This window comes from Rhododendron vialii, chromosome 1a, assembly GCF_030253575.1.
Source record: "Rhododendron vialii isolate Sample 1 chromosome 1a, ASM3025357v1".
NCBI classification, from domain to species: Eukaryota; Viridiplantae; Streptophyta; class Magnoliopsida; order Ericales; family Ericaceae; genus Rhododendron; species Rhododendron vialii.
This window is the reverse complement of record NC_080557.1, coordinates 22,645,511-22,659,209: the sequence shown is the minus strand read 5'-3', so window position 1 is coordinate 22,659,209 and position 13,699 is coordinate 22,645,511. Positions and strand designations below refer to the sequence as shown.

Here is a 13,699-nt window from a genome sequence, read left to right as displayed (position 1 = left end):
CAGGCATTTTTGCTTCTCTTTCTTTTTCTTTTATCTCGGTGAAATTTCACTAACCACCTCCCCTGAGATATCTGACAAATGCAAAGATTTCCCCTACGGTTTCTGAAATCCCAGTAATTTCCCTTTCTTTTTCTAACAATATCAAGACTCCCCCTCATGCTACTAGATTATTATATGACACACGTACCAATGACGCATCGTTTGCCAATTCAAATCAAGGATATGAATCTCATACCGTACCGGCCCGGAACGTGTCCAAATTCAGTACCATACACCTCTAATATTGTACCGCCTCAAATATCGGTCTGTACCGGTGAGTACTAGACTACTTTCTTTTAAATTTATTTTACGCTTTCATTACCGGAATACCTGTCGGTACTGGTAAATACTTGATGATACCAGACGAATACCAGACTACTTTTTATTTTAATTTTTAATATATGTGTATATTATACTAGTAAATTCTTTTATGTAGGAAAATAACACTTATAGCAATAAAATCTGAAATGGTATCTAGTATCTCACTAGTACCAGTACTTATTGTACCAGTAGGGAAGCTGATACTCTAACGGTCTAACCAGTACAGTATTCAAAACCTTGGGATCAATAAGTTAGTTTGTGGTGAGACCCACACAATTTCCACTAGGGGTGCTAATCGAGCCAAACAAGCCAAGCACAATATTGCTCAAGCTTGGCTTGACTCCTTATTACGTGTGTTCAAGATTGATTTGAGTTTGAAATTTTGTATTCGTGATAAGCTTCACTTGGCTTCTGGAATATGCAAGCCAATCTCGAGCTTTCAAGCATGAGTTTAAACGCATAAAGTTTCGAGCTTTCAAGCTAGACTCGTTAAGTTCCCAAATGAAATGGGCTACTTTAAAGTCCATAAAGAAAAATTAGCATCATTTATCTAGGCCTAAAAAACTCATAAATATAAAATTCAGTTACTAGCTACCTTCATTAAATTTAAAAAAACCCTTTCAAACTCTTAAATTTTCATATCTCATGTAGGATATTTCTTATTTGGGTGCAATTGCACTGTAAAACTGGTGAAAATATTCATATGGAAAGCCGATGCAGATATCATATTTTGGAACATTTATTAAATCTACTCCATGCTTGTAATATTTATAAAATGACCTATTTGTTCATGAGCCTATCAACCCAAACACTCGTATGCTCAAGCATGGCTTGAATTCATAAACAAACAAAAAAACATGATTGAGCTTAACTTATATTTTATTTAAATGAGTTTGAATAGCCAAAAATCAAGTTGGCTCGAGGTGTTTGGTTCGTTTAGCAACCCTATTTTCCATCAATCACAGGGAGGATAACAATCACCATCTTTTAAAGAGGATGAACAAAATTATTCTCGTTATTTTTTGTTGTTATTTCTCTTATAATTACTACACATAATAAACTCAATCCCATATCAAGTTGATCAAATAATATTTGTCTTTTGTTCAAAATTTTGGATTTTCCATACATTGCTTGTTAAATATCTAATTACGGTTCTGCTAACAAGTGCCCTGGGGTACAAGTTAAGATGCGATATATGTAGAATATTCACGACTTAAAGTACAATAAATATGAAATGTGCACAAATGTCACAAAGAAACATTAATGAATGAGTATTTTCATGTAATTGATTTGTATATTTTATTGTCAAATATCCATATTAGTCCAATCTAAATACTTTGTCTAGAAATTAACTAGGAAAATCCCTAAACCAACCCCTCCATTAAAGCTAAAAGTTTGGCTTTAGTCATTATATGCAATGGGCCATTTACGTAGACAGAGGGCTTGTTTAATGGAATTTGATTTATACATTATCCAAAATGATGGAAATTTTTTATTTTTTATTTTTGTAAATCATTACTTCAATGACGGGACTTTCTAAATCTTCTTTCTATTGAACATGAGAGGAAAATTTCAAAAAAAGAGAGAGGGAGGAGGATCCTAACCATTTAACTCATAATGATTATATATTAATAACATTCATGCAAATATACGGAATATACAAATATGGACATGTGAGAATAAAAAATACAAATCAATTACATGAAATAAATGTTTCCTTTTGATATTTTTGCATATTCCATATTTATTTCACTTTCCATATTTGTTATACCTTAACTTAAGAATATTCTCTCTCTCTCTCTCTCTCTCTCTCTCTCTCTCTCTCTCTCTCTATATATATATATATATATATATATATATATATATATATATATATATACAATCATTTTCAAATGAGGAGGTCTTTATTTTAGTTAAAATAAGGACCTCCCCATTTCTACCATTTCTCGTTTGAATTTCGATGATCCGAGCCACTTAATGTGTTCAGAACGTGATTTTAAGAGCACCAGTGAGGAATTAGCAAAAATAAAATGACCGGGAATGGCTTCATCCGAGCAGTTTTTATTTGAACCGTTCGATAAAAAACAAATAAAAACTGTTCGGATGAAGCCTTTTCGGTCTTTTTTTTGTTGATTTCTGGCGAGTACCCTTAAAAATCACGTTTTGAACACATTGAGCGGCTTGGATCATCGAAATTCTATCAGGCAAGGAAGGTCCTTATTTTATTAAGTTGTGCCCCATTGGCATTGGTTAGCATTTGCAATCTAACTAAACTAGTTGTTTTTTTATGAGTCCTGGGACACATAAACTTACAAAATAACCTACTGTAATAATTATCGATGTAAATGGACATTTGACCTAGTAATTGTGTAGCAGTATTAAGTGTTGCGAGATTCTGAATTTAAATCTAGGGAATTTTTATGCTCGTTGTGATTGGTTGAGAACCTTGACATGGATTAGAATAGAAAATAAGTTTTGCTATCTTAAGAGCATCTCTAACGAAAGTAGCAAAACCAAAATTAAGCTAAATATTTTCCAACAGAGATAGCAAACTTGCTACATTAAAGAGGTCAGTCGTCCCTCATATGCAAAGAAAGTCTTTGTTAATTCACATTGCACCTGCACGAATCGATCAAGGGCTGTCGAGCGCACCAGTTTGGACAGGCTTTGCCAATTCTTCCACTGCAGAGATGACTTTAGTGAGGAACAGGACAGTCATAGGCTCGTTCATCAGGTGGAAACTCGGGACTTAGGATCGTTTAGTGTAGCTCTCTCTCTTTAAAGGGAGAGAAAGCATTCTTCAAATTGCCATCTCATTTTATTTAATCATATTATCGGTGAATTGTTGATTTATTTGACAAAGCAAGTCTTTTAGGGCGGAAAAAATATATTAAAAAAAAGTTAAAAATTTGAAGAGTTGCTTGGGGTGCATAAGTCTTCAAACTTGTGACATGAATAGCCAAAGTACATATTTGAGGTAAATCTTTACTTATTTCCTTGAAAAGCTTAAGAAAATAAAATAGCCTTAAGTAAGGAGCGACTATTCACAGCCTCGTATTTCCTCCATTAGCTCGTTAAAAATTTTCAATTATACTCGATAGTTAGTTACCGAAATTGAGATACATTTTTAGCATACAATTACCGAAATATAATATTTTTTTCAACAGCTATTTATCAAAAATGTATGTTCGGCAGTTGTTTACCGAGGTTGAACATATTTTCGACATGTAATTACCGAAATATAATCTTGTTTTCAACAGCTATTTATCGAAATATTATGTATAATTTTTAACAATTATTTACGGAAACAAAACGTAGTAGGCTAAGAGGGAAAAGACGGAGCTGCGAATAGTTGCCACCTCGAGTAAATACTACTCACCATTTCTGTTTCTTGGGTAAGCTTACTTTATTCCTGAGAGAGAGAGAGAGAGGGAGAGGGAGAGGGGAGCGAGTTTGAACCAATGGCTTCAATGGCATCGCCAAGGAGCTCGTACTTGCCGTCAAGTAGATCTTACTTGTGTAACAGAATTATTCACAACAAGCGCTCAATTGGCTCTTCTCTTCCCCTAATCATTTTCTCTCACCGCCAAAACAACAACAACAACAACAACGAACCTAACGACCAAATGGGACGCAGGTTCTTCTCCGCTCTCTCTTTCTCTCTCTCTTTCCATTTCGTGTGGTTTTGATAAGACAAATGTTAGATTGAGAGTGTCAGTCTTGTTGGGGGTTCAAACCTTGGTTTGCCTTGTTTTCCATTTTGGAAGTATAACTTTGGTGTTTTCTGTTTTTGGAAGCATCAGCTGATGATGGGATTTATATAATTGAGAGATTTTGCCAAAAAAAAAGAAAAAAAGTAGGTCATATTTGGATCTGTGTAAATTTCTCTGAAACTATATATTACGACGATTCCACAGGGAAATAATACTGAGGAGCAGCGAAGTTGCGCTGATTGGGGCCATTTTCAACTTCAGGTATCTTTTTATTCTCATCTCAAAGTTCTGGGTTCAACCTAGCTTGCTGTAATTAGATATCCTATCCTATGGTTGAAATGAGCTTATCTTTATCCTTGACAACCGTTCATTTGTATTAGAAATAGTCTAGGCACACAATAACAGGGCACAACATTCTTATGTGGCATTGACTCATTGGTAGTTGAAAACTAGCAACCCTGGCCAACCCATTCACCTCTTTGTATTATGGTATTGAAAATTTTAAGGGGTTTTGGTTTTGTGGTGGAAATGTGATGTAGCGGAACAAAACCCGACTACCTAGGGGTACAGAAGAACAATCCAAGCCTGGCGTTGTGCCCAGCTACTAAGAACTGTATATCAACGTCTGAGAACACGAGTGATATCACCCATTATGCCCCACCTTGGTAAGACCTCCTATCTCCTTTTATCTTGTGATTATCTGATTTGTTTTTTGATTGAAAGTTGTTGTACAAATCAGTTTGGGAAGTCCAGTAAGTGGAAACAACTAAATTTAAGCTACGTTTGATGTTATGAGCCAAGTTACCGAGTGTTCCCTATTCTCCAACTTCATAGATTTGAGAGTGGCACGTGCATATTATGTCTTTTGATGTTGATATCATTCAATACTTTGAAAACAAGTTACTTCATTGGTTGCATGGCTGAGTTTGGACTAAATTTTTATGTTGGTATCATTCACATTGGGTGTCCGTATATAAAGGGACATTTAGAGGCTGTAGGGTTTGTGTGAGAAGCTTGAAAATATTATTGATTATTCAATCGCCTACATGATCTCTCTAATACAAGTTTTAGTTTATTTAGTATGGTTTTTGAATGCTCATGCTTTTAGACATTGGCCATTGAAGTCTTACTGCATTGATGGATTGGTGGGCATATGATGTGTCTCAGTAGGGCAAGGCATTTTAATGCCTCAAGGCAAGAATTGGTCCCCAAAGGGGGAAAATGTTTTGGATGCAGCAAGTGAGCTAAACGGTGCAGTTAGCCTCACAGGCTCCCCCAACCTATCAGAAGTTCGAAGTGTGCCATATTCTCCAAATTTATAGATTTGGAGCGGTGCGAGAACGTGGATGTTAAATCATACGTATATGTGTTGGAATGCTAGTATGATTAAGTATATGAAATCGAGTTACTTCAAGGGTTGCTTAATTGAGTTTCAAACTGGCTTATTTTTCAATTTTGTGAACTTTGTTTAGCTTCTGATAAAAGTTTTCATTTTGTGGCTCTGCTGATAGGTCCATCCCATCTACTATTATTGTAAATGTTCCCCGATTACATGTGTATTCATACATAAAGGAGCATTACAGGTTCTCGGGTTTGTGTAAGAGAGTTGTAAATATTGTCGATATTCACTCGTAGCTGTAGGCTTTAAGCCCAACTGCTCAGTACTTGTCATAAGCTTTTTGGTTTTTAGGGAAGGGAAAAGTAAGAAGCGAGTGCAATTACTTGTGCCCATCTGTTTTCTTGCGTACCTGATAAAAAAGGATTTTGTGAGACATGCTTATTTCGTTTCTCCTTGCTCTCTTAACTTGATCAAAGGGAAGGGGACAAAAAAAATTCAAACACAACTCCATGATAGAAGTCGGAAGATTTTATAATGAGAGTCTGGTGCCACTTTTCGATACTCTCTTTAACGTGGAAATAGGAAAGACGACAAGTCGTATGTACAAGAAGTTTGACAAACTGGTATTGAAGGGGGTTTTTTACCTTGGAAAATACTCTATTTGGAGACATTACTTAAAATTGTTTCACAAGTTATCTAAAACTTATTTCCTACCAATATGAACACAAACAGAGAAGGATTGTGTTTTTGTCTTCTCATTGCTTTTGCTTTTGAAAGCGGAATAAGATCCATAAAAACGAAAATCGAAATTAATGGTGAAGAGTTGTATCGCTTTGAGAAAATCTGGAATGATAAAATTCAAATGTACCAGAACGTTGTTTGAATGATGCAATTCACTTGCTCAAAGTGTACTACTCCCTCTGTCCCAATTTGTTTGACTCTTGTCCTATTCCCACCAGATAGAAACTTGTTTATATTCTGCAGTTGATAATAGTTTTTGTATGTGATATAGATTTTGTTTGATCGATATTAGTTCTATTTAACTAAGCTTTCAAAATTACATAAAATATTATAAAAAGATATAAGTGACTGAAAACTGACACAAACTCCACAAAAGGACTAACAAATTAGGGCAGAGGGAGTACTAGTTTTTCCATTATGTGCACGGTTAAAGGTTTCACTGTAGATAGCTCGGTTAAAGGGGTCACCGTAGATAGCCCAATGAGATGCAAGGTTTGGTTCGGATAATTTGATATTGTGTATATTCAACTAGTATATACTAGGCTGGTCAATGGAGTGGATTTAGTCTGAATCTGATCCGATTACCAAAAAATCCGAATTCGTTTCGCAAGTCCATTTAAGTCAATTCGGATGCGAATCTGGGAAATTGCATATCCAATCTGATAATCCTATCCCTTTCATTTATCCAATTCTAAAATTAAGTATACAAGCCCAAAAATCCATCAAACTTGGAATGTTATATGACTCTAAAAAACCAAAAGTAAAATTATCAAATCTTATTCGGAAACAGGTCAGATCGGATATACCGGAATTCGGTCCGCTAGTTTTTCGGATTTTGGATTTGGATTCAATGGATTGGATATTGGTAATCAGAATCGGATTGGATTCTTCCTAATTCGGTCTGTTGACTGGTCTCGTATATACGATTGGGAACGACAAGTGCTGGTAGTGGAATCAAGTGCTGGTAGTGGAATCTACTTCAGTGTGGTTCTAGAACACTTCAAACATGGGGAAAGCATTTTTTGTTAGCCCATATGTCATATGGTAGTTACGTTGTTTGCACATTTTGTTGTCGGGATGTTCTGGAGTTGTCGTCTAACACAAATGGACACTCAAGCAGTTGAAAATATGGCATTGGTGCGTGCACTCATTTACAGGAACTACAATCCCGAGGGGAAACGAGGAAATAAAAGCAGAGAAGATGCAATGGAGGAGCTTCTTCAAGTGGTAAGAAGTTTATGCGTACCTACTTGACATGTTTGTTTGTATATGTACGCTTGGATGGAGGTGGATGTAGGAAAATGAGAGGGGGATAGAATTCTCATACATGTTTTTTGACATGTTTTATGCTTACCATCCACAAAATGAACGTTTTTCAAATTGACTTAGGATATTTTTTCTCAGTTTCCTAACCGAACCATGCAAAACAAGTAGTTTAGCTTCCTTCACTCAGATGTTTTTCCTGTTTTTCTCTCTTCTTTTGCTTTCCAATGATTCAAACATTTGCAGTTAGTCGAATGAGCAATTTGTATTTCATCCTACCGAAATTGCAGATACAATCAACAAAGGCAGACAAGTCCAAGCCACGAATTGTAGAGAAGAAAGACGATTACGTGCATGTGGAATATGAAAGCCCTATACTGGGGGTAGGTTGTCAACATACTAACCCATCCAACTTTGTAAACAATAAAATTGTTTCAAGCGCAATTTTGATGCCGTATTTTATCCATATTCCATCAGCTTGTCGATGATGTTGAGTTTTGGTTCCCTCCTGGCAAGAAACCGATCGTTGAGTATCGATCTGCTTCTCGGTTAGGAAACTTTGATTTTGATGCAAATAGAAAGAGGATCAAGGTGAAATTCAAATCCCTGCCGCAGCACTAGTCTAGTTACGTTTTTCATTTTGATAGGAGTATTATGATATAACCGTGTCTCCAATGTAATTGAGTTGTGACTCATGTCGTGTAACAGGCGTTGCGGCTAGAGTTGGAGAAGAAGGGCTGGGCTTCAGAAAATAGCTTTTGACACAAGGCTCACATTGCTGAATGTTTCCTATCATTTAGGGTGTATCAATAATCGGGGAAGAAGATTGTTGTTAATTACAATGAGGGTATTCACTCTTTGCACTTTTTCCCTCTTTTTTTTTTCAAGAGGTTCACCATTTTGATTTCCTTTGTATTGACAACATACAAAGCTTACAAGGATTAATGAAAAAACATTCACTTATCAATGCTTACTTTGCTGCCAGTAAATGGGTAAGGTGCAAGGAATGAAAAATGTTCTTTATAAGGAAAGTAGCCGGAGTTTCACACAAACATTTCCCAAATCTGTTTCTTTAGTACCCAACACGGCTTTAACATACTTTCAATGAAATAACTTCCAGGCAATGACATACATCTGAAGACCTGATAACACAGAAAATACATGTCCAGTAGAGAACTCATTGTTGACTGCGCAGGAAAAAGAGGAGCAAACTTGATTCAATGAAAACTGAAAGATAGCGATTGATGAGCAGTGAGGACACAGAATAATCTCTACAACTACATCGATGTGCATCTCAAGCAAGCATTCTGTAATAATCCTGCAACAAGGCAGCAATGACAACAGGAATGAGACGGATCAATCTTTCCTGAGTTCCATGTACTCGCAATGAATACCATCAACATTTAAGACCATAATTTCCAGCTTGTCACCCTGCAAAACATTAGGAACATGCTTAGGGAAAATCAAATAAAAAGGACATTCAGATAAACTCAAGGTCATGTTTCGAAAGATCACTGCCAAACCAAATAACCAGTACCCACATAGGCCTCATATTATCCGTCAAGGATGAGACAAGGATGGAAAGAGAAATTCAGTTTGGTTTCCTGATTAAAAAGAAATAAAGGCTGAAATTAAAAAAAAAAAAACTTAATATATTTTAGGGTAGTGTTCTACAATATCTGTGTCCAATTGGAGATTTTCACACATTGTTTGAAGAAAAATGGGAAAAACAACATTTTCCCTTTGGTTTCTTTCATTTTAGCCAGCCGAAAAGTACAGAAAAGTGTTGCTAAGAAATAGAACCTGAACTGAAAGCGTGTAATCTATTTTTGTGCCTTTTCGTGTGACCCATCTGCCTTGGGCCAATCTATTGCAATTTCATGGCCCATCTTAAGATCAAAAAGAGTGGAAAAGGTGAATTAAGCAGTATAGGGTGCAACTGTCCAAAATTTTAGAGAACCCATGGAGCCGACTTGGTCCAACAAAAAGAGCCAGCCTTGCCAAAGTGGCAATTCTTGCCCTTTTTCTTCCTAGATGGGTGCAAGTGAGAGAGAAGACATAGCTAAATATAGCTGCTTTCCTACTACAGCACCCTAATGGCTGCGGTAATTGTCAACAAATTAGTGAGCATAGGCGATGTCCAAAAAGGAGGACCAAACCCATGAATATCATGAGGAAAAAATCCTGTCACATGATGATATCTTGAGCTAGAAGCAACACCCAAACAGGGGCACCGTGGTGCCACAACAAAAAAATGTTGAGATATGGCTTATGCAATTATTGAAAATGGCAGAAAATGTTGAGATATGGCTTATGCAATTATTGAAAATGGCAGAGACTACCATGTCCCTAAAGAGTCTTAAAGCAAGCTAGAATAATAATAGAAAACAGGTAGGAGCAAAAACCAAAAATAGGATCTAAGAAAGTAAAAATTACTTCAATAGCAGCAGCCACAAGAAAGAATCAAAGCTAAAATGGACAAGCAATAATTAATTTTGCTATTTTTGTTTTATTTCAGCCTAATTTTTCTATTTGCTCCTTGAAGAACTGCCTGAGGACATACCAAAAGGGAAACATAATCTATCCCTTCGCTGTAAGTTCTTCAGTACATTTTTCAAATAAATTAATGGAAGAGACAAATTGCAGACTTGATGGCATTACCATCAAATCCTAGATTCATATAAACAAACTAATGAAGTAAACTGGCGCAGAAGCTTACAGTGTATATATCCCTCTCTGTTGCAGACGCAAAACAAGTCTTTACCAAATCAATTGCTTCTGGTTCTGACAGCGGCGTAACAGCATCCTGTAAAATCATTTGGTTCAAACTGGCATGTATAATAAAACCATGGAAGAAGATTTGAGAATAAATATGGAAAGCCAAAACCAGACCTTGGCAGGAAATAAGAGAGGGCTTGGAGACTTCAGTTGGTTGTCCAAAAAGGGCATGATGAGAGTAGAACCAGAACCTTGAGCACTGTATCCAACCCTCTCGTAGGAACCAACAGCATCATATGTGAAGACGCAACCCTTTCCTGAAATATTGGAGAGATATAGATGACGTTAATATGAAATAGAGGATAAAAACTGCACCAAAAGATGGTTAACTTTACCTTCATTATCAAGGCCACCTAAAACATTGAATGCATAATAAGGGAAGAAGCGTTTGTAGTAGAGAGTGTTTGAGAGCAGTTGAGCCATGGCAGGGCAGCTCATCTGCTTGTTGTGCTGATGCTGATATATCTATGTCACAAGAAAATAAGGAACACTATATCAATCCCAGCAGACCTTTTTTTTCAACTCTCAGGCAGCAAAAGACACATTCAGAACCAGAAATTATGAGTTCAATCTCCATATTTAATGATATACCCACAAATGAGGTCTAACAAAAATTGGCGACATATGCCATCCTCTACTGGTGGACTTATATGCTTGATTCATTAGCACCTTTACGAAGAAAAGTGAAACTACAATTAGGTTATAGTGAAAAATTCAAATCCTCACCGAGTGCCTAGCAGCCAAAACCTTTTGCAAAGCTCTCACATCGGCCTGAAATCCTGAAGAAGCCATCACAGACTTGTCTGCTCTGCAAGGTCAATGTAAATGCAATTGAAATATGTGGGCAGCAGAAAAAATTACTCAGCAAATGGACTCCTCCATATGAATATAGCTACCCATGTTGGGGGTAAGTCCAAGTCGTGAGAACAATGGCATAAGCATGTTAATTCCTTGTAACAAACCACATTATCAGAAGGGGTGAAGTAACAGAGACTTTTGTCATCCACTAATTTGTTATCAAATATTTCTTTCGTCCACAAATGTCCATGTTCATGAATCAATAATGTTCAGTTTTCAGTCCAGAAACTTTCAACTCAAGACCCCACAACATTGAGACTAAAAAGTCTGGCGTTTTTTATTTGCCACGTCCGTCGATCAGATGTTCAAAAGATGGCTTCATAAAACCTCAAGCAAACTAGTCATATTCAGGTCTCAAGGATAACGTGTGCACTATGCATAAGCTTGCGGACAGATACTACAAAGATGCAATCACGAGTACATACCTAGTTTCTGTCACTTTTTCATTCTGTAACTAGCGTTGTTCCCGTTCTATGCGTGGGAAGATATATCTACTCTTATGAATTAACAATTTGATGTGAGTAAAATGAACTCAATTCAATTAAAAATGGGCAATTATTTTCACACTCCCCATTTTGATATATACAATCCATTTCTTGTTTTTTAGTGAAACTTTTCTGAGCAATTATTCCACTAAAAGACGAGAAAATGAGTGCATGCATCAAATAAGGGAGTGCGAGAATCATTTTTCCAAAAAAAAAAAACACTGTAAACAAATCTTCTATATATAGTAAAGCCCAACTTCCCAATCTCCACTTCCAAGGAATTTCTCTCTCTCAAATCCCCGACCCTCTCCACATGTTCTTCCTCTAAATTTTTTAAAAGAAAATTTTCCAAGAAATTAGAATTGAAGGCTTTTGGTGGCTCAATACATTTGCGTATAATATAGATCGATATTTTGGGATGCAATTGGACCTTTAGGAATCTTCAAATTTCATAGCCCTCAGCTGAGGGCCAACAGTCCCTCCTCCTCCTCCTCCCCCCGTCGTCGTTCTCCCCTCCCCCCACCTCCCAGCTTTCCCGTCTTCGTTCCTCCCCGCTTCCACCCCTCTTTCGTTCCTCTTCCTTCCGTTTTTCTAGCCGGTGGTCCGGCTCTCATGATGGGTTTTCCGTCCTTGCTGTCTGGCGATGCTGGTTCGGACCGGAGCTAGAAGGCAGTGAGTGGTGGTCCGGCAAGCGGCGGGCGATTGATGTGGTAATAAGGTGAGTTCTGGGGTTAGGGTTTTGTTTTTATTTTCTTCTGTACCAGCCATTTGGCCTGGTCTTCTACCGGCCGGTGTCCCTGGTCCGGTCCGTACTGGTCTAGGCTTTTAGATCCAGTGGGTGTTGGTGGTGGGATAATAATTTTAGGTTAGGGTTTGTTGTTGACCGGAGCTTTCAGCTGCAGTGATGTCCGTTGTGTGCCTGGGTTGTGCCGGCGATTTTGGTGTGCGATTGGGTTGTAGTTGAAGGTTTTGGTATTCGGGGGTGGTGTCTGGTTGCTCCGCTGCAGTTCCACGAGCCCGTCGTGCTGCCGACGGACGTGTGCCGGAGCCTGGAGTGTTAGCAAGGCTTGCATTGATGTGGTCTACCCGTGTCAGTGAGTTGTCGGCAGTGGTGGTTCGCCAATGTCGCTGAGCTTTCAGATATGGGTGTGCCGGTGTTTTGAGCGCTTTCTGGATATCGTCCCCGACCAGATTGCATCATGAGCGTAGTTTGGGGTTGGACTGTTGTCCCTCGAGACTTCTCTCTCGAAACTTCTCTATCACTTTCGAAGACGGGCTCCTAGTCCGGCAACCGAGTTGCAGGCCTGCTTCGGCAAGGGTGCCTAGAGTAGTAGTGTTTGGTTAGCATGTACTCGTGTCTAGCTTGTGTTAGTTTTGGTTCAATCCTGTATTTTACGATGTAATCTGTCTGCCTTCGGGCTTCTCCATTTCGTAATGGGTTGACATTTTCAAAAAAAAAAAGCTGAGGGCCAACATTGCATTTTATTTTTAAGTAGTTAACCATAAGTCACATAAGGTTTCAATCAAACAACACACCAAAAAATAAGTCTTTCTGCTTATTTGGTGAATCGTCAAATTTTAAACCACTATTCCTATAAACTGTGGGAATATTTCAACTCGTAAACAAAGTAAACAGAAAGCCAGAAAAACAGGTATAGTGAGTGACCCTTTTTTTGAAGTGAAAATAAAAGAAAAAAATAAACGAAGGGAGCGTACAATTTACAGATTTTGGAGTAATCACGAGTGAGAATACTGTAACCGGTGGACATTCGGGTGTCGGCCGCAATCACGCAGTAATTGGCGCCCGCGATCGCAACGCAAGTTCTGCACAAACAAGGGCACAGTAAACATCGACAACGAATGAAAAACACAGAGAGAACTAAAAGATACATGTAAGCACTTGCGCATGTATGTATGTGTACGCAATAGAGAGAGAGAGAGGTGCTGACCCGCCATTATTGTCGTAAGGAGACCAATTTGCCATTGTGATTGAATCAGAGAGAGAGAAAACTAGGGCTCTTCACACAGATCGGAAATGCTCCTTTTTCATGAGAGGGAAGATATTGGCTTTGGCTTTTCTTTTCTCACAAGACAGGGGGGAAGAAGGGACAATGCGGCGTCGTTTCATGCGATGTCATCTGAGCTATAGGGTCTGGCTATTT

The 13,699-nt window shown here is 37.8% G+C and overlaps 2 protein-coding genes across 2 annotated transcripts; one reads left to right on the top strand and one right to left on the bottom strand.

The window, feature by feature from the left end:
- The first annotated feature begins 3,745 nt into the window (after window positions 1-3,745).
- LOC131323046 (uncharacterized) lies at window positions 3,746-8,383 on the top strand. The gene is made up of 7 exons (XM_058354667.1): window positions 3,746-3,997; window positions 4,278-4,334; window positions 4,613-4,738; window positions 7,311-7,380; window positions 7,707-7,799; window positions 7,894-8,007; window positions 8,125-8,383. The coding sequence occupies exons 1-7, from the start codon at window positions 3,822-3,824 to the stop codon at window positions 8,176-8,178; spliced, it is 690 nt and encodes a 229-aa protein (XP_058210650.1). The 5' UTR covers window positions 3,746-3,821; the 3' UTR covers window positions 8,179-8,383.
- A 31-nt stretch (window positions 8,384-8,414) lies between these two features.
- On the bottom strand, window positions 8,415-13,699 carry LOC131323052 (proteasome subunit beta type-1-like). The gene is made up of 7 exons (XM_058354675.1): window positions 13,487-13,699; window positions 13,254-13,361; window positions 10,921-11,002; window positions 10,530-10,659; window positions 10,309-10,451; window positions 10,136-10,222; window positions 8,415-8,847 (listed from the first exon to the last, which is right to left on the bottom strand). The coding sequence occupies exons 1-7, from the start codon at window positions 13,519-13,521 to the stop codon at window positions 8,773-8,775; spliced, it is 660 nt and encodes a 219-aa protein (XP_058210658.1). The 5' UTR covers window positions 13,522-13,699; the 3' UTR covers window positions 8,415-8,772.

Excerpts from the sequence above, each read along its gene's own strand:
- LOC131323046 (XM_058354667.1), top strand. The coding sequence starts at position 3,822 with ATGGCTTCAATGGCATCGCCAAGGAGCTCGTACTTGCCGTCAAGTAGA. Across the intron at positions 3,998-4,277 it reads AACGACCAAATGGGACGCAG|GGAAATAATACTGAGGAGCA; the intron begins GTTCTTCTCCGC and ends ACGATTCCACAG. Across the intron at positions 7,381-7,706 it reads TGGAGGAGCTTCTTCAAGTG|ATACAATCAACAAAGGCAGA; the intron begins GTAAGAAGTTTA and ends CCGAAATTGCAG.
- LOC131323052 (XM_058354675.1), bottom strand. The coding sequence starts at position 13,521 with ATGGCAAATTGGTCTCCTTACGACAATAATGGCGG. Across the intron at positions 10,223-10,308 it reads CTCTCTTATTTCCTGCCAAG|GATGCTGTTACGCCGCTGTC; the intron begins GTCTGGTTTTGG and ends ATGATTTTACAG. Across the intron at positions 8,848-10,135 it reads CAGAGAGGGATATATACACT|GGTGACAAGCTGGAAATTAT; the intron begins GTAAGCTTCTGC and ends AATGTTTTGCAG.